Below are 20,955 nucleotides of genomic sequence, written 5' to 3'. Positions count from 1 at the left end.
TGCACAAGGATTCATCTCCTCTGATCAAGTTAAATGTCACAACTCTGGTGAAGCTGATTCACAAAAGCCAGTATCAGGCAGGATTTGATGGGATTTGGGTATCCGCTGCATAGGGCCCTGCAGGGGAAGGACCTGGTGCATCTCGAAAGCGTCGATCCAAGAGTGCCAGGGAGGTGAATCACTGCCAGGACTGGTGCTCGCGAGGCACCAGGCGGACCTGGCCAGGCAGGAACCAGCAACACCAGTGCACTGCTGCCGAGGGCTCGGGTGGCACAGGACGGACATCTGCAGAGCTCCTGGAGCTGAACTGGACCCAAACCTGATGAAGGTGATTAAGGCTCCCCAAGCGATGCAGACACTTGCCATCTCACATCACAAGCTGGGACAGGTGCATCACTGCGCAAAGTCCTGATGATGTATCTGTTCCAGTCCTACTGCTTTATTTAGATTAAAACTCCAACAAACTTTTGTGCCAAAATATTTACACTAGGGAAGTGTCTGCTGTTTAACACTTTGAACCTCATTTAATTCGCACTTCTTCTTCATCTCTGCCTCTAAATACCACCTCATCCCTCTGAATCAAATTTTTTACCTTGAATACTTTCTTCTAAAAATGTGATGGGAAAGTTCAGCTACTCCAGGGGAGAAGAGGTCTTATTACTGGGTTTTTCTTTTGTGTTCTTTCATGTTTGCAATCTTTTTGCTCACTAAAGGTGTAAGGAAAAAGCCACAGTGCTATAATTTCAGCAGCTACTGTAAAAACTGAGACCTGTCACCTGCAAATTAATCTGCAAGAAAGTGGATGAGAGCTCCAGGATGGTCCAGATATAAATGTTAACAGAAGAAAGTGTGAAGAGGAGATGAAAGATTGACTTTAAACAGTATGGTTGACTGATACAGCCCAAAGACCATGCTAAGAATCTGGTAAGCAAGTGTATGGGACTGAGAATCAATTGCCCAAAAGTGACTAATGCAAAGCAAGCCTACCGAGAGAAAAAATTAATGTGGAGCAGCTTGTCGATCAAAGCTTTGGGAGCCTCCCATCCTCACCCTTTACCTTTTGCATACATCTTGCAAACACTGAAGAAGCAATTAGGAGGAGTGACCAGAACAAAGTCTTCCCTTCTGTCTCATTTGTTTGACAAAATAAGAACTTTAAGCAGCATCTTCCCTTTGAAAAGCCAACATGAAGTTGTTATTATGTACATTTTGCATAACTACTCCATTTCAAGTTCAGAATACTCATTCTTGGTTTTGATCTATTTCTCTTGTGTATCCTAATCAAGATATTTTAAAACTTTAGCATAAATATTTTTGTGTGTTACTGTGGGACTACACAGGCCAAAGTCTCTCTCTACTCAAAACTCTGCAAGGTGGCTAGCTGTTCAGCATCATGCAGTGATAGGTTCAGATTTAAATTTCTGCTTCTCTCAGTCTGTTTGTTCTTTCAATTGATACTTCATATCCTCCTAGAAAATGACTTCTGCCTGCACGGGATCCAGGCAATGAAAGAAAGCTCTCCAGGGAAAGTCACTGCCACTTACAGGCACCTATGACTCTATCCCAAGTTTGGGTGCTCTCTCAAGCTGGGGCACCCTGGTCAGTGCAGGCTGCCTTAAGCACCTGACACGTGCAGTGACCCATCAGGAAGCTGTAATAAGTGCTCAGTTGACTTTAGACAGCCCTCTCAGCCAGGAGAGAGCAGTAATTTGTTGAACATACAAATTCGCTCCAGAGTTTACCCAGGCTCTTACTCATTTGTCGTTCCTAATCAAGCTCTTGTTCACAAAGAAAACTCCCTCAGCTGAATTTGGCAGCGTTTGCAATCTGGACCAGCTGGCCCTGGGGCTGGCAATCCCAGGAAGTGTGGATGCCAGCTAATACACTTTGGCAATGACGGTCTTTGGATGCCCCCCTGCAAATCCTGGGCCTCATGTTCTGGTCCTCCACCCACTCCCTTCTTCTGTGCAGTGAAAGACCAAGCTTGACAAATGGCTCCCAACACTTTAAGGCCTTCTGCACTAGTAACATTTACGTTGTGTTTCTACAGTGCTTGAGCAGAAATGCCACCTGGAAACAGTCCTCCAAATTCACCTGGCAGCAGAAAACTTTGGTCAGAAATCAGCTTCTTTAGCTTTGATTTGGCATCTCAGTATCTCCTCAGAGATCAACAGGTCTATGCAATGGAGAGGACGCAGCAGAGGAAGAAGCAGTTCAGGTGAGGTGCGAGAAGCCAGCTGTGTTGTTGCTACTGGAGAAATGATAACAAAGCTGGTAGGGTCAGGTCTGTGTTGAGGGTCTTCCCTCCAAAATTACAACTGAAGTTTCAGAAGGGTTATTATTTTTCTCTCCTTGTTATTCTGCTCCCTTTTGTTTTCAGCTATTTACAATCTGATATGCTTCCTGTGGAAAAAAACTATTAAATATGGGACATCTTGTGGCAGCAGTCAGTACAGTAGGACATCCCAGTAAAGTTAGTGATGCCTTCAAATGCTGGCCCCACAAACACTGCTTGAAGTGTAGCATGTAGTCATTACTCTTTTTTTTCAGGTAGTGTGAGAAGCCACAGCCTTCTCCTATGGATTGTGGAAGGAGTAATAATCTTACTGTGAAATGCCAAGATCTGAACTCTCCTGAAAACACAGTGCAGGCAATGCACAGGGGTTTTCTCTGAAGTGTATTGCTGTGAAAAAATGGCAAAAGGACTGCAAGAGGACGCTGAAAAGGCACCTGAAAAGCCCAGCATGCTTGCACGGCAAAGCTAAGGAAGAGCACTCCTAAGGTTCACCTTTGCCTGTCAGGGGTTTGAAGCTCCTTGCCACTTTAGTTACTCTGTGATGCAGGAAAGCAGGTTGTTAACATCCTCTATGTAAATTAACAGGATCACATCATAGAAAAATGGTCTTTCTATCATCATTTTCTTCTCTCCATGGAAACAGTTCTCAGGGTGTTTGTGTGATGACTCAGGTCACAAGACCAGTAACGTCCGTATACACACAGGCGTGTGCTCCTCTGTACGCTGGCACCAGCAGGAGAACATTTGCACTGAAGTTCAGAGGGCCTGGAGCTGCCATGCTCAGAAATGTGCATGGCCACAACGGCACGTTGGATGATGCTGTTTAGGTCAGCACCTGGTTCGTAACCCACGTCAGGTCTGTAGGCATGCCAGCCTTCCTGCACCAGCCCTGGCCAGGTGACGCTGTTGCCTGTCAGTCTTTAATTTGCCTGGCTGAGCAAATGCTGTGGCAGAGAGGGAGTTTCCTACCTGAAGCTGGAGTAGATGGTTTTTCTTTCTCTTCAGCAAGCTGACATATTCTAATGCCAACTCAACCTGAAATAATGTTTAAATCTCTGACTTGCTACCAGTTAGACCCTTTTTTATTTTATTAGAAAAAAGAATCCAAGCCTCTTCTGGTTATTGTCTTAAGGAAAAGCTCTGTGATAGGGCAGCTTAGGGAGAGCAGTGCTGGAAGCTGCAAGTTTTGCCGTCGTTTTGCACATTCACACAGACAGTGGCTCCCCACCCCCCTGCCTACCATTCATAAATCCAAAGATAACACTGCACTGTGCTGCAGATTGAGTAAGGTGAGGCACTAATTTTGCTTGGCACTGTTCAGTTAGGGGAGTGCCCAGGGGCCCCCCTTCAAGGCTATGGAAAAAGCACCAGAAACAGCCTACTGAAAAACATGCAAAAGCTCTGTGCCAGCAAGTCAGACCATCAGCAGAACCTGTGGGAAGGGTGAAGGAGCAGAACCACAGAACAGGTGGGATTGGGACCTCTGGAGGCTGTCTAGTCCAGTCCCTGCTCAAAGCAGGGTCATCAGCTCAGGTTGCTCAGGGCAGTGTTCAGTCAGATTTTGAATATCTGTGATGACAGAGGCTCCACAACCTCTCTGGGCAAACTGTTCCAGTGTTAACCACTCTAACAGTAAAAAAAAGCTTATATTTAAATGGGATTTCCTGCATTTTGGTTGGTGCCCGTTGCCTCTCATCCTGTCACTGGGCACCGCTGAGAGGTTTGGCCCCATCCTCTTTACTCCCTTCCATCAGATATCTATACACATTGGTCAGATCCCACTGAGCCTTCTCTTCTCCAGGCTAAACAGCCCCAGCTCAGACTGGAGAAAAGATACAGCACAAGCCACGTAGGTAGTGCACAGAGGTAGCAACAAGCCCATCAGCAGGACCTGTTGCCTCCAGTGGTCTCCTAGAGGCACTATGGCTGGAGTGCTCTGGGTGGCCAACACACCAGGCCCCTGGAGTGTCTCCCCAGGGCAGGAAAGCAAGTGAAGTGATGGAGTGTGGTGTTCTTATGGTGACATTGGCCTCCTGAGTTTTATTTTGTTTTGTCCTCTTTAATTCCTTGTGTGTGTTTGCCACCAGACCGCCTCTATTGACTTTAGGGAAGTTATTTGGCTTTCTGTTTCCTCAGCATGCAGTTTCTTGGGAAAGAATAAATGTCCTGGAACTTCAAAGCAAAATTACAAACTGAATCTGTAAATTAGTGATTCTTAAAATAGATTATTCTTTAGCTAATTGGTATATACAAAGCTGTAGGTTTCTGGCCTCCTCCCTCCCTTTCTGGCCTCCCTCACAGGTATACTTTCAGCCTGGCAGCATCAGGCTGATAAACTAGCAAAGCCTTGGAGCCAGCCCTGCACACCTTGTGCTGCACAGTGCCTCTTCCAGCATGACGTGCAGCGCTGTGCGCTGGGCCCTGCTCAGCTTTACAGCGGCGCTGCTGGTCTGTGTGTGTCTATCGCCGTGCTAATGCCGCCCGTCCGCAGGCTCGCTCTATAGATAAGCCTTCATGTCCTGAAGGGAACAGGTCAGATGCACCAAGAGCCACATCCCACCTCTGTTGCTGCAGCCCATGAAGATGCCCATTAAATGTGCCCGTGAGATCTGTCCTGCAAGTTACTCACAGCACGAATTGTGCTGCCGCCACCTGCGTTTGCTAAACGTGTTAATTTGCCAGCATAGCTGCGACCAGGCATGGGACATGGAGGCAGCCACCATCCACCAGCACAGGTCCAGGTACTCAGTGAGCTGAGGTGCTCCTCGCCTGTCTCAGCCCCACAGCAAGGTTTGTCCCTTGCTCCAGCACGGGCCTGCCAGCTTCTGTGGATGTGCTGAACTAAAACCACGCTGCAGCTCCTCGCTGCAGATGCGATTTGGCATCAGGCCAAATCCCTGTTTTTCCCCTCGGCACCCAGTAAGGCTGCTTGCCATGGGTGCCCTGGTCCCTGAAATCTCTTCTACATCCCTTGCCATGCAAAAACATCCAGCTGCCCCCAGCCTGCCTTGCAATGATTCAGATACTTCAGAGGCAGCGGAGAGCATCAGCTGCCGCAAAGCAGCACTGACAGACGCGTTTGGGAGAGAGGAACAGCCGAGGAGAGCAGAGCCGAGCCAAGGAACAGCCAGAGGCTCCTAACATGAGGCAGCATTTATTTTTAGAGTAGCGTAGCGCTAAGGATACGGTGTGAGCCACTTCCCTCTCGTCACTCTGACGCCATCACCCACCGCCCACGCGCCGCTCCAAGTGGGTTATCGCAGCCCGTCAGGCTCCCAGCGAGATGGCAAGAAAGGAAAGGTCAGTTCTCTCCTCATGCCAATAAACAGCATAATATATTCATTGCTGTGGTATTTATTAACAGACTTTGGTTTAAAGTGCTGCAGGTGTCTTGCACAAGATGGTATCATTTCTCTGGCCAGTGAGAACCCCGCAATCAGCTGTAAGTCACTGCCCTGCCACATCCACGCAAAGCCGAGTGCTACAGCGCTTACACACGGCTTTCCTCTGTCCTAGCTGATAAAACTCTTTCTGTATCTGTTTTTTTACTTCCCCCTGACCTGTTGCTGTCCTTCCACAGCCACATTCCTATTCTCAGCTGCGTTCTCTGCTGTTTTACTTTTCCCACCTGACTTACCAAAATTCACACCTCTCAGGATGTTTAGATGCCGTGTGCGCCATGGTATTGGAATAGACTCACATCTGATGTTTTTGTCCTCTGTTAACATATGCAAGCAGTAGAAATCCCTCACACCCACGTCAGAGAAAGAGCCCAGCAATGTGGCAAGGAGGCAGAGACCACCCCCGTCCTCTGTCCCTGAGGCCACACTCTTCCCTTTCTTCTCTTCTTCCCTTGGTTAGAGCTAGTTCACTGCTCTGTCATTCCCCCTAGACCTTGTTCCTACCCCAAACCCCATCCTGTATCTCCTGTGAGCTCAGAGCTCCTTGCTTGGAAGTCTCAGCTCATTCTGCTGCACTTTTCTTGCACATTTTCTTTCCTCCAACTTGCTTTTAAAAATTTTTGGCACCAACAAGCCACTTGCTGAAGTAGCACATCTCTGCTCTTCATCTGCCTAACCATCTGCTTGAGAGAGAGCACCAGACAGAGAGTGCTTCTGCAGAGATTTGTAGACCGAAGGCCAGAAGGAACCAGCATGATCTAGATCAGCTGCACAGTAAATGCCATAGACATCTAGGCAGCAGTTTCCATAGCAAGTCCTTCATCACTCATGGCATTATCTCTAATCAATGAAGGTCAAGTCTTCCTGCCTTTTTTTTTCTTTTTTTCCTTTTTATTATATCTATATATAAATACAGATATATATATTAGTATTAATGAAAATATTTTTGTACTGTGAAAATATATAACTCTACAGGGAGAGGAGAGTAATCTTCTTGCCACAGCCATAACCAGTTGACTCTCATTTGGTCCCAGTAATAACTTAGCCTAGGGAGCTCTTACTAGGTGAACTCAGATCTTCTAGTAAGCGTAATTATAGCCCAGATCACCAAGCAGCATTAGCCTGGAGAGGCTTGAAAATTCATTCCCAGGTCACAGGAATGATCCCAACTTGAAGCCCAGTAGCATGGATCTAACCCCTATTCCAACACAGAGTTTGAGTTGGGGTTAAGGGGACTGATCTAATCAGCCAACCATTTCCTTAAAATAAATGCAAGAGAAACTGTAACAGATGCAACTTACTAAAAACATTGTGCATGAAAGTATTGATCTTCTTTCTGTTTGTAAAAAATGTATTCTAATACTCAGTTGAAGCAAGAACTGATGATTTCTTCTAAAATATAACTGAAAAATGTTTGCAGTACAGGCTAGGTCTATTTAACAGTAGATGGTGCAGTACATGGTGTTTGATGATACCTACATGTGAGAACATACTGCAGGTTTCTCTTCAAAAAGTGCCTCATAAAATTACTTTTTGTATCACTAACTATGCATGGCTTAGGCATCTCTCTCAGTGGAAGCTGATATCTTGCATATAGTCCATGGTGCAGCTCCCACTGAGAAGTAGATTGAGAAGCAGAATGTAAAGCTTTCCACTGAAAAGCAAGGCAAAAATGTCAGTTTCCAGGCTGCTATGCAATTTATGCCCAAGAATATTTGTGTAATTTGAAAATAGTTTAAATACAGCAAAATGTAGAAAGGACCTTAAGAATCTTTAATTGCAGCTTTCGTGCTTAGGAAAAAGCATATTGCCTATGGCCAAATGACTGACACTGATAATTTAGCATTTAATGACATGTCTTAGTAACTTCAGTAATAGAGTATACTCTAAGTAGTGTGTCAGTTTGCTATCTCTGATGAATCCCCTTTTTAAAGGATGACCTTAAAGAAAAGCAGAATGGTTGAGAAATACTTAGTTGATTTAACAACAGCCATTTCTTTTGAAATAATAGACTCTTCTAAAAGAATAATGCTTTATACACAGACTTCTGGGCTTAAACTCAGATACCGCCAGGGAACAATCTGCAGTAACTGACCCCATGCGTGCTCTTCACCTGTGTCCTATATGAGCTTATTGGAGTTAGGTTAGCCCTCTCTCAGAGTCCCAGACCACGGCTGGGAGCAAGAAGGAGCAGATGCATCCAGATGATTTGCTTTGAACAGAGCAGCTGAGCCACATCCAAATGACTAAGTTCAGACAAATTGAGTCATCAGATGCCCACTTAAGACAAATTAGTTTAGAATGGCTGCAATGGATTTGTCGATGGTTTAATGTACTAGAAGTGTATTTATAAGACAGGGCTATTTCCCTTGAAGAATGCTTCAAGAAAGTAACTTCCCCATCTAGCAAAGCATTCTCAGGTGTAGTCAAAAAAGCCCCACTAGTACAGTTAGTTTACTACAATACATCTTTGGCCAAAAATTGCTCTTAAGTCAAGAGATGCGGTCTTTGGTTTCTATAATACACACAATGAAAATAAGTGTCAAAATCCTGAAGACATTATAAATCATTTGCAGATTCTCTGTTTCTCTTACTCCATTGGATTAAATAACAGTTGAAATACAAACCAACATTATTACCTACATTATTTTATAAACTGGATTTTAAAGTTTTGACAGGGAATGACCATCCTACTTCAGTGTATGTGAAGCATCATGCTTAAGCTAAGCCTGGCTAGAGGAGACATTCAGCACAACAGACCTATTTTTGCCACCAGCAGGGACTGACTGTACAGCGAGAACGGCTCTCTAGTGTAACCTGTCTGGTAACCTTACTGTGGCTGGAGGCACATGAGAGTGCACAGTGTGATGACTATTCAAACCCTTCTAGCAGCAAGGGAAGCAAAAGCCTCATTCTTCAGCCCCATAACGTCATTCAGTCCTTCCGTTTCTGTCCTTTCCTTCTCCCTTGCTGTCCAAAATGGACTTGGGCTGAGTTCAGACCCCTTCTCTGCAGCCCTGGGAATTGGGAAGAGGAGCAGCTCACAGCAGGAGGTAACAGCCAGAAGAAGGGTAGAGGAGGCTGGGAGCAGGGAATGATCATCACCACATAGGACTAGATTGCTTGGGATGGGAGTTTCCATCATAGAAAGGCACATCATCATCATCATCATCATCATCATCATCATCATCATCATAAAAACAGTGTGCACATGTGTGTGGAGAGGCTGAGGGAACAGGGCTTATTTAGCCTGGAAAAGGGACAGCTTTCAGGACACCTAACAGCAGCCCCTTGGTACCTATGGGAAGTTATCGAGAAGATGGAGCCAGGCTCTTTACAGCACTGCACAGAGGGTGGATGAGAGAGAATAGGCATGAAGACTTAAGGGAAAAAAAAATCTTTTCCCATGACGACAGTCAAACATTGGAGCAGGTCACGAAGAAAGGCTGTGCAGTCTCCATCCTCGGAATTTTCCAGAGTCAACTGGATAAAGCCCTGAGAAACCTGATGTGATCTGCATTCAGTGGGATGTTGGATGAAAGATCTCATCAAGTTGTTTCAGACTTAAATTATTCAATGATTCTATAGCTTTGACTAAATCTGCCTCTAGGAAAAGACATAAGAGAAAAACCAAAAACAGTATGATTTGCAGAGACCATCAATTAACTGTCATTTGTGTCACTGAAGAATGTGCTACATAATTCTAGTAAAGCAGAAGCGTATTCTTTAGCTGTTTATGTCGATGGAATTTGGTTCACAGATCAAGACATCCAAATGTAGGCATCTATATAAGCTATGTATCTGAGTGTCCTCATCTTTCAGTGAAGGCTTATGAGCTACTCAAGCTGAGTGAGATGCAGGGTCAAAATTCAGCTAATCAAGATAGATGAACACTGACTACTGATCTGATCTCTACTGACTGTAAGTAGACAATTAAGTTTATGTACATCTACAAGCTGCATCCCAGCTGCTGTGTAACAGTAGTGCTGTGTAGTAGTTTATAACTGAGTTTCTGCATATTGCATATACAAATTCCTTGCTCTTTTAGGCTGTATTATTTTAAGAGTACACAATAGCCTAAGAATCTTCCCTTTCACTGCTTACAACGTGATTCTGGTGTCATTTGCTCGAGAGTTTTACCATGCTGAGCTCAGTCTGACAGGGCAACCATAGGTGAAGTATAGGAGGAAATCACAACAAGTGGAGGAGACCAACAAAACTTCAGGGACTGTCTTTTTATACATCAAAACAGCAAAGTTTCTTGCAGTTACAGTTGTCTCCACAGAGTGCGAGAAGCCCGTAGAGTCACTGTGTTGGGACAGCTTTTCCCTTCAGGGTGCTAAGCACGATTTTCCCGCACTCCACTTTGTTTCTGTTTACTACACAGTATCTTTATTTTATTTTTATTTATTTTTTTTTAAAAAAAACATGATGTTGGCTATAGCAGCTGTCACTGCTTGCAGCTCCATAAAAGCAAGCTTGCAGGTACCAACTCCAGTCAGGTTTGCAAAGAAGTTATAGTCAGCCCACAGGACATCACCTCAGTGCTCAGTTCTGACCTCCCTGTCTTTGCCTCAAACCTTTGGCCACTCTCCAAGCCTTGATGCCTCTCTCCCAAAGGTGTAACATGGAATATGCTGCTGCTTTGGAGCATAAAAGATCCCGGTGCACTTTGATCCTATAGAGCAAGATCGTCAAGATTTTGGTGTGCTATGATAGAGGTAGAAGCACAGAGGCCTTGGCAACAGCAATGATGGCCAGAGGGCTAGAAAGGAGTGCCACAAAGCCGGATTTCTTTTTTTATTATTTTTTTCTTTCTTTTTCTTTTCTTTTTTTTCTTTCTTTTTTCCTTTTTATTTTTTTTTTGAAGATGAGCAATTTTTACAATCCCTTATTTCTCTCGTCTTATAAATATATATATCATCCTCCTGCAAGAACAGTTCTTACAGAAATGGAATAAAGACAGAAAACATTCTGATGTGTCTTTGGAAACACTGCCAAATGCCTCAAGGCAGTTGTAGGTCACACTGTTATAGTTCTGCTGAATCACTAGGATTGCCCAAGGCCTTAAGATCCGGGGACAAACATTCTGTATCAGGATATTCTCTCACAGAATTTCTCTAAGGAACAGCGAGATCACCATCTTTATGCAAACATCACATCGCAGTAGCAAGACATGAAGATCATTTGATAGTTACTCATCAGCAACCGTGGTAGATCCCAAGTGCTGCCATAAAATTCTAGCATTTCGTATCAGTACTTGACCCTACCTACCCACTGCATTGTTTTGCATTGGCTTTGCGCCTAGGAGGACAACAACGGTAAATGTTGTGAAACAGCCAATATTCAGAATCTGAACCAGCCATCCAAATAACTTAGTTTCCACTTAGACATGAGCGAAGCAGCCAGCTGGAATTTGTGGAAATATCACCATTTTCAGGAGAAAATTAAGTTCTTATTCAGATACGGTCATTTAATTTAGATGCTTGAGAAGCTACTTGTAAATACATTCTTCAGAAGATTCACCTTTATCATACATTTATTGACAGCTTTGAAACACAGTTAATAATAAAAAGCATCAAATTTGAACCAGTATTTCACAATATGGCAGAAGAAAACTATATATTGAAAACTAGCTGCTGATAAACAAGGAGCCAAGCTCCATCTCTGGAGATGAACCAAGGTAGAACTCACTGGGGATTAATATTACACAATGCACAGTAAGAACTGAATTTTTCTGTTAGCAACTAAACTGATATAACACAAATTCTGTTGCCAGCTGGCAGGGGAGTAGCAGAACCACTGAGCTTGGCAGGGACATCTGGAGATTGTCTGGTCCAGCTCTTCTGCTTAAAGCAGGGTCACCTGGAGCACATTGTCCAGGACAGTATTCAGTCAGGTTTTAAACATCTCCAAGGATGGAAACTCTACAACCTGTTTGGGCAATCCACTCCAGTGTTCAATCTCCCTCACAGTAAAAGAAGTTTGTGTTTAAATGAGATTTCCTGCATTTCAGTTGGTGCCCATTGCCTCTCATCCTGACACTGGGCAGCTCTGAGAAGAGTCTTGCTCCACCATCTTTACTCCCTACCATCAGGTGTTTATACACATGGATCAGATTCAGCCAAGACTTCTTTTCTCCAGACTAAACAGTCCCAGCTCTCTCAGCCTCTCACTGAACGAGAGATACTCCAGAACCTCAGACATCTTTGTGGCCCTTTGCTGGACTCACTCCAGTAGCTCCAAGTCTGTACTGGGGCGCCCAGCATTGGGCACACCACTCCAGATAAGTCTCACTAGTGCTGAGCAGAGAGGATCATCTTCCTCAACCTGCTGGCAATGCTCTGCTTAATGCAGCCCAGATGGCTGTTATCCTTCTGTGCCACAAGGGCACACTCCTGACTCATGTCCAACTCTGTGTCCACCAGGACCCCCAGGTCCTGCTCTGCAAAGATGCTCTCCAGCCAGGAGGCCACCAGCCTGGACTGGTGCAGGACTCTGCACCTCCCACTGCGAGCTTCATGAGATTCCTGTCAATCCATTTCAACAGCCTGTCAAAGTCACGAAGTCAATGACATTCAGGTCAACAAAATGAATCTTTGCTACATCATGGCCAGAATTACAATAAGTTTCAGCAACTTACCCTCTTACTGTTAAATAGCAATCCTCAGCAGAAAATACAGCTTGAAGTTAAAGCAAAAGAGGTTAGTACATCTGTTTTTAGACAATTCTGTATCATTTGATGCAAAAAAAACGAGATAGAAGCTTTTCACAGGAAAACAAAGCTAATGTTTTCTGCTTCCAGGTAGTCAGAACCTCTGAAATAGCAGCACCTGCTATCGCTGAATGCTGAAGTATGTAGTGCCCTGTTTGTGTGACTCGCTAACTGCAGCTCTGCTGCACATTTCTGCCTTCCCTTTTGGAGCTTCTTTTGCTACCTGTATCTCCTTCTCTACAAAGGGACCAAGAATCAGTTCCAAAGGGCACCTCCTGTTGTGCAGATTTTTAAGCTCTATGCACATTAAATCTGGCACTTAACTTTCATGTATGCAGTCCAGTGAAAGCACTGAACCTAGGTTTTCTAGGCTGGAATGAAGGCCAGTATTAGTAGGCAGGATGGCAGTAATGCTCCTCCAGCCTGGTTGACATTAGGTGTCCACGAGAAGAGATAATTCAAACAGGGAATAAAACGCAGAGGTTTATTTGAAACAAGGTTTGCTACCAAGAAGGCTTTTGATTGCCAGTCCAATCAATCAAATCACTTCAGTAAATCAGTCGTTTATAGTATCTGCCTTGATCAACAGCTCTCTCCAGCTCTTTTTATTTGCCATAGCCTGTATAAAGGAATCTTTCCTCAGTAGAGCCATGAGTCATATTAGACAAGCTAGCATTTGCCAATATGTAGGAAGCATACAGATTCCAGCAAACACAGAAATGGAAAACTTTGTATCAGAGAAGTACCAGAAAACCAGCAACAGATATAAATATTCAAAGATGGAGCATACTTTTTGAATTTATTGCATATAATAAGCTCTGGGAACCTAGAGCTTGAGAACCAAAATACAGTATCAAGATAATCCTCCTCCGAGTACCAAATTTGCTTTGACAAGCTTCAAACTGAAGTGTTACAAGATACTGCACCTTTTATATTTTTGAAAGGAGGTGTAATTCATAGTAGCAGGGATTAACAATTGCCATCTTCCACAAGTGATGCAACTCTCAAGAATTATAACACTGAATCACCAGAAGGGACAGGGAGGAGAATACACTAGGAGGGAAAAAATGACTAAATTTAACACATCCCATCTCTAGAGGGAAACTGGATAGAAATCACAGTTCTTGTGGAGGAGTAAGAGACCATGTAGGGAAGTGCAGCCACAGATAACATGGGTCCCCAAAAACTGTCATTTAGAAAACAGGTCATCTTCCCCAGAGAGACTACTCACTCTCCACTCGGTTGTGCCACCCTGCTGCCAGAGCAGACCTCATGGCACAGGCCACCTCCCACGCTGCTCGGGTGCAGGTCGGGGGAGCTGCAAGCTAGCACCTTGCACAGATTTGGCTCTACCCAGTATGCGCTGCACGCTAACCCAAACTGAAACCCAGATTGAGTAATTTGAAATCGGACACAAAAAGCAAGAGCAAAGAAAGTTTCTCATCTGTGCTACAACTGCTAGAACTAACTACTGGAAAGCACTGACAAGCTTGGAAATGGGAAAGAGTGAGGCCAGGAGGCCCACCAAGCATCTCTCACTCGTTCTGCTCCGGCTGCCAGCCGACACTGCACGTAGCCCATACCTGTAACTTCAGCTCCAGTTTTGAAAGACATTAGAGACATTTTATTAAGTACCAGTCACTGTTTTACAGCTCCAGATTCATCCGTTTATCCCTTCCTTCCTTAAAGCACTCTTAGCCACAGCAGATTTACTACTCTGTGGACAACTGTCTGCCTACAGTAAATGGGATGTAAAACTGCTAAACTGCAGGATGGTTTCCACAGTGTAAGTGCATAATGCAAGCACACAAAGCAGTCTGCTCTTCAAACTGATGAGAATTTAGAAGCGGTTAGGAGGAAAAGAGCATAAGATAAAATTACCCCCCAACACACACACATAAAGTAGGTCTTGTGATAGTATTGTCATGAAACAGATTTAAGATTTGGCACATTGACAGCTTGTATACACAGCTGTGCCACCAATACCAACCAGGTTAAAGCAAAACCAACACCCTTCCTCCTCCCTTCTCCCCACTGTGAAAATAAGGCTCAAATACGACCAAGCAATCTTAGGGAGTTTCTATATATCACCTGAGCTGGGATAACACAATGCGTGCACGATAAGCACAAGATAAGCCAAGTTTAAGCCAAAACCTTTCACCTTACATTTGTCATGAGCTAACCATACCACTTCTCGGTTCACTTTGGCTGATGTAAGGTTCTCTGCTGCCAAAGATGTCACCAGCCCTCTTCTTTGGGTGCTGACTACCTCCCCTGTTCTGCTGATTCCCCTGTTCTGACTTCCAGCATATTTCCAAAAAATTTTCTTCGTTACTTTTCAGACAGAGCTGAGGTGATCGTGTGAAGCGAGCCAACAGAAAGGAAGCCCTGCAGGCAGGCCAGCTTTTTCAAAGCAGTAGCATGGTCATGCTTATTTAGCAAAATAGTTTAGTAACAGTCATCTGCATGTTAGCTTATTAACAGTACAACTGTTACCTGATCAGCTTAAGTTGATCACAGAATTATACAAGAGCTACATACACACGAGATGCTTACAGTTTCCATGGTGCAGTACCATAACTGGATTGCATAAACACTTCACACAGATTTTATGTTTTTTAAAGAAGCCTTAGGATCAGAGTGTAACAAGGTACATACAGTTCCTGCGACAGTAACCCCTTCCCGGATACTCAAGTCACATGTAGCCTGCCCATCTGCCCTGTGCCCTCACGTTTGGGGGTGGCGACTTTGTTCAACAAGAAATTGGGGCAGCCATCATATAGCACCACTTCGTTACAGAAAAGTCTCACACAAAGGGCACATCGCCTCATTCTGGCTCTGTGTTCAAGTAACTCCCCATTTTTCGCCCCCAGGAAGCCACACTAGTATTATGACACTGTTGGCAAGTTTTCATGCATCTTCAACTTGAGAGTAATAGAGAACAGCTCCAAAGGTAGAAAGGATACTTCATTCTTAAAGAGTGAAAAATGACTACCTGTAGCTACTGTACTTGGCATGACTACCAAATCCTGCTGTTGGACACGCTAAGCTTTCCTGACCTGGAGGGGCCTGCGGTGCTCAGCGTAGCAGACGCTAGCGTACGCCGACACCGCTGCGCTGCCTCGGCTCTGCCGAGCAGGCAGCAGGGAAGCAGAGCGGCAAGCGGCCTATCCCGTACAGGAGCTGACAGGGGATCTGGCGTCAAGAATACCTGGATGTTTTCCAAGAGGCTTTAATTCATTTTAATATACGCTACTCATTTTAATATACACTATTAGTACTTTAATGCTAATGTCCATTGTTAAACTTGGCCAAATACGGCTGAAAGAGAAACAAACCTAGAAAAATAAGAAAAAGTTTAAAGTATTTCTAAAAGGGATCTTTTGCTCAGAGAAAGACTATCCAAGAAGCATTTTTTTTTTTTTAAACAGGCAACAACAGGATAATGGTATAAAAACCTCTAAAGCCAACCAAAACCAAAAATAATCCCAGGATGTCTCTGGTTTTGAGAGCCCTACAACCATAATACTAATACCGTCTTTAAATACATGTTCAAGACCAAGTCAAGGCCTTATCTAAGAATCTGAAGAAAACATTAATAAGGTTAACAATCTCTAGTAAACAAACATCACTTCAGCTTTTTTGTTTTTTTAAATATAAACTTAGTCAAAATTACTTAATAAAGATAGGTATCGCTGCCTCCACCAGTGTCATATTACAGGAATGTCGTTGCTGCTGCTCCATAGCCTTGTGATGGTTATAACAGCTGTGCTGAACAGTAAACCAAGTACAGATTTTTTTCCCCAAAATTAGAAATATGCAATTTCCAAAAATGGGAGCAAAAGACAAAATAATGAAAAATACTGCTGAAGGAAGGTTTAATTAAAAAAATCAGGAATTCAACGGTGCCTAAATCTTTATTTTTCATAACCTACATATTTTTTTTTCAAATTAGACAGTTTTACATTTTATGACACAAAAGGAAACTTAAATTACTGATAGTTTACATGTAAGCTTGATTCCAGTCTTAATGGAAGAAGAACAAAAACAAAAACCCTCAAGAAGGCTTCCATATTACACTTCTATTTCATGAATTGGCAGCTGTTAGGTCTCCTTAGAAATCTTCGATTGTCTGCTGCTATTAGTGTAATAGGTTACAAAGCACGTAAAAACCCCTAACTGTAGCTAGCCGAAGGAGATACAGAGATAGGTATGCACCATTACAGTCAGCTGTTGCTCGTGATACACTGCACCGCACCCAGACAAGGGCCTCTCTATGCCAACTGCTCCAGTCTTTAAAGGATAACGCAGCAACATAAAAATGTGCCACCGTTCACTGATTTCTGAGTGGCAAATTATAAAGTCATGGCGGGGGACTGATCTGAAACAAGATTACACAGTACGCTTTAAAAACAACTTTTGTTTTTCTTTTTAAACAAATTCCTGCAAGAACAGTCTCAGATCCCGTATTAACTTGCTTTATATTTTCAAATGAAAACCATCACCACACAATCCTACAAGGTAAAATGCCAAATTTAATTACTGTAACCCTGAACTTGCAACTCAGCTACTGCTTTTGGGAGGTTTTGCATTTCAAAAGCCACATTTTAATAGCTATATGTATCATAGCAACAGTCTGCATGCAACTTCACAACTCTACTCCGAAAACTCCATTTTGTCATTGAGTGAAAAAAAACCTCAAAGTAAAATGCAGTAAGGATAAGTTGTATATTACACAGCTATTTGGTGTGTCACTTTTTTTTAAAAAAAAAAAAGCTATAAAAACCACATCAGAGGAAGGTTTAAACTTTCGATGCAACAAACTGTTGCTGGGTAAGCAGTAATTACAGTGTATTGACCTAGCACAAATGGCAGCAGAATACATTAGAACAGCACAACACATCCTGCTGGTCTCGATATATTACCTTATGCATCAGTTGAATATTACGACTAGCTGTACACAGTTGCTGTAAGTAGCCACGTGTGACTGTTTGCAGCTGGTAAGCCTTTCACTTTCAGCAGACAAACAACAGGAATCATACAGCTGGTCTAAACCATACATAAATCTAGCTACCACTTTCACTGCCACTGGGGAAAGGATAAGCATATTAAAATCCAATGACAGAACTAGTTTTTAGCAGTTTTGGTGACGTTGTCAAAGTCCTATCTCCTCCCACAGCTTTCACAAAGTGCTCTTTTTAAATTGGGCGGGGGGGGGGGGGGGGGAACAAAACAAAACAAAACAGATTCCAGCATGCCCTATTTTAACCAATTCTGCAGCATACAACAAGCTGGATTTGAAAGGTCAACTAATTATCAATTTGTATTTGTAAGAGGAAATTCATCAGGAGTTAGCTTCTATAATTACTTCACAGCTCTACGAATGATACACTTAGGAAAAGACTGATATTCTTGAAAGAAGCAGACAAGTAAGCTTCAGTGTGTATTTTCTTAGCAGTCTAGAGTATTTTTCCAATTAAATTTGATTTTATTATTGACTTAAAATTACAGTTGGACTGCTAGAATTCACTATTTACATAGCAGAACACTTCTGAATTGGTTAAATTGCTTAGTTTTAGAGGGACTTAGCAAAACATTTGAGGGCTTTCAAATAAGACTTTCGTTCCATTTCCCTTTTGCAGTGAAGAGGCAGAGTCAGTTCAGCACACCAGAATAAAATAAGAAAAAGAAAAAACAACAAATTAATATTCAAACCACAACATTTAGTTTATCTACATCCAGCTCAACAGCAACATTTATAATATCAATAATTTTTATCAGATTTTTTTCTTTAGGGTACCTTTTTATATGTTCTGATTATTTACAACTGTACAAGCAAAGCACACACTTCCAAGTGCACATATTTAATACAGTATTGACTATTTGCATTTACAGATTTTTCAACAATCTGAAAAAGATCAACTGTTTAAGATCTTTAAGGTATATTACAAAAACTGCTGCTAGTTCCTGTACTACAGTATGTTTACCCAGTAAGACCAGTGACAATAGATACATACTGTAACTGAGTAATTCTGTATTCCACTCCTGCTAACCCTCAATGGGGTCAGACCTCATTAACTCTAAGCTGTCTTGTACAAAAGTTAAGGCAAAGTCATTTTCAAGTTTAAATAAAATTCAAGTCTTTAAATATTGGATGGAAATAATTCTTTAAAAAAAATCAGTTGTTTAAATAAACATTTTTGTGGAATAAACTGTACTGTCATAGTCAGCAGGAATGAGTTTTGTCTGAACTTCCTGCAGCTTAAACACTTAAAGAAAACTTTAGGCATTTTAAAACAAAAATAATTTATATTCAACTTTATTAGAAACTTGCTAATTTAGTGCATCCTTGTCCTTCAGAAAGCGCATCACTTCTAAAGTAAGTAAGTAAGTGTGAGAAACCTCATCCCAGAGGTAAACATCAGGGATCTCTTCCTCCACCACACAAAACAAACACCATTATCTCACGTCTTGAAAAATTTAAATCCGTATGCCAATGCTTGTAGTTACAGGAAGACGTCAACACGAGGCTGACTAAGATATGAACTCTTTCAAAGAGCACTTGGGGCAGAGTTTTTTTTTTTTTTTTTTAAAAAAAAAAAAAGTCTACACAGAGCACAGGGGTAACCAGAACATACAGCGCTGACTCAGTTAACTCCCTTACAAGCACAGGGAAGCTAAGGTTATCAGAAGAAGGCTATAGTGCTTTCTCCTGAAAACATCCACTAACAGGCTTCACCACCAAAGAAGCTCACAGACTTAATTCTTTCTATTCACAATGTGCTTTGTATTTGCAAATTACAATATCAGTTTTATTCTGGAGTGAGAAGATGGTTACTTGCTTGCAGTAAGTCAAAAACAGAAATATTTTAGAAAGACCACTATGGTGCTCTGTAGGATTCATTTCGTGTGTGCAAAACATCAAAAAAAGATTAAATTTTTTAAAAACGCTAGAAACAACTATTCGTTTAACCTAAAAGTGCAAGTTCATTTGCTGACGCTTGGTACAGCAGCCCAATAAAAAAAATCTTCAAGGTCACATACTAATTCATAAAATATATCTACTTCCTTGCACTCTACACACTAGCTGCCGTTATCAGTCTTTTGGACACTTTAGATATGTACTTGCAGATCAGTTTATTAAAAATATTGCAGCAGCACATTTCTGCTTAACAGTTTAGAAAAAACTCACTATACAGAGCTTGCACTCACACAGCCACAGAGAGGCTTAATAAAAAGTTGATTTTTTTTTTAAAGACAAATATTTTACATCTTGAAAAAAATAATCACACTAAGCTTCACCTCCAATTAAGCACCAACCTAAATGTAAGGTTTAGAACAACTATCCAGAAATATCCAGAAAAAATAGAATGTTTGTTCAAGAGGGGAAAAGTATTTCACAGAAGAAAAATAACTTGCAGGCATTGTTACATGCCTAATATCACTGCAAGCTCCTAACCAGCAACTCATTCTCAGGTATCTTAGTGGGAACATGGGTTTAATTTGTGGGAAGCAGACCTCTTTTCGAATCCCTCCCCAGTGTTAATTTCACTGAGGAGATTTTGGAGGGGTATTCTGTTCTTTATTTAAGCGTTTGCCAACAGCTGGAGGGGACGATCTGCGCCCTGACTGTCTCCTCTGGTCTTTGGGTTGTCCAGGATGGGACTTTGCAGGAGGAGGTTCTCTGTTTTTCTCTATTGTTTCTGTGGGCTTTCTTTCTTCTTTCCCGCATGCTACAGTGTTTGGCTTCTGTTCTTTCTGGGGTTGCAATGTAGGAGGATCCTTAGTTGTTCTCTGGCAAATTTCTGCATAACTAGGTTTTCGCAGTTCCTATGAAATCAAAAGCAAACAGGATGGCAGAGTTAAGTAAAGTAACCTGAGGACTGAAAAAAATCATTTATTTTTATGAACAAAAAAGGTAAAGTCTTTTGTCACAGAGGCTGCAGCACGTAAAGAAGTTAACAGAAACTGTATGGACAAAATGCAAGACAAGGCAAGATGGAAAACAACATTCCAGAGCAACGTGATTTTGTGATACAGAAAAATATTTTTGATTAAAGTAAACCAGAACATTTGAATAATGATGAATACTCTTGTTTAAATATCAACATATATATTACTCTCTCTACTTCAAGGATACAGCCAAGTAAGAAGGGAAGTCAGATAGCTATCACTAAGTTATCTTGGATATTTTTGCAATATGAGTTACCTGACTATCATGCAAGTAATCAGAGACCATCAACATGCAAGTTTAACAATGCTGGGCTCAAATGATTAAACAACACTGGATAGCAATAAAAACAATATTCTGTTAAACGCATCAAACTGGATCACTAAGAGATAGTCAGGTAATAAAGTCACTTACTATGGCAGCCCCGTTGACTTGTACCGATTTACATGCAGTACTGAGTGTGGAAGAAAGCCTTTCTGTACTCTGTGTCTCTCTCTGCTGTTTATCCACAACCTTGGAATCCCTGTAAGCATTCAGCAAGAAGCATGAAAAGTGAAACTTCAAGACAGATAAATAATCGAATATGGGTTCT

At 42.3% G+C, this 20,955-nt stretch overlaps 1 protein-coding gene across 2 annotated transcripts in view; it reads right to left on the bottom strand.

Annotated features, from left to right (window-relative positions):
• Nucleotides 1–17,179: 17,179 nt before the first annotated feature.
• The window catches only part of LARP4B (La ribonucleoprotein 4B), a 36,505-nt gene continuing 32,729 nt past the window's right edge, over nt 17,180–20,955 (bottom strand). For both annotated transcript variants that reach the window (XM_085317685.1, XM_085317684.1), the window contains exons 15-16: nt 20,778–20,886; nt 17,180–20,242 (exon numbers count right to left, since the gene is read on the bottom strand). In XM_085317685.1, the coding sequence (XP_085173811.1) occupies nt 19,961–20,242; nt 20,778–20,886 (391 nt within the window). In that variant the 3' untranslated portion in view covers nt 17,180–19,960. The remainder of the gene's footprint in view (nt 20,243–20,777; nt 20,887–20,955) is intronic.

This window comes from Rhea americana, unplaced genomic scaffold, assembly GCF_003343005.1.
Source record: "Rhea americana isolate MKP2758 unplaced genomic scaffold, rheAme1 scaffold_50, whole genome shotgun sequence".
Taxonomy (NCBI): domain Eukaryota; kingdom Metazoa; phylum Chordata; class Aves; order Rheiformes; family Rheidae; genus Rhea; species Rhea americana.
Note: the sequence above shows the minus strand (reverse complement) of the source record. Positions and strands in the feature narration are given on the sequence as shown.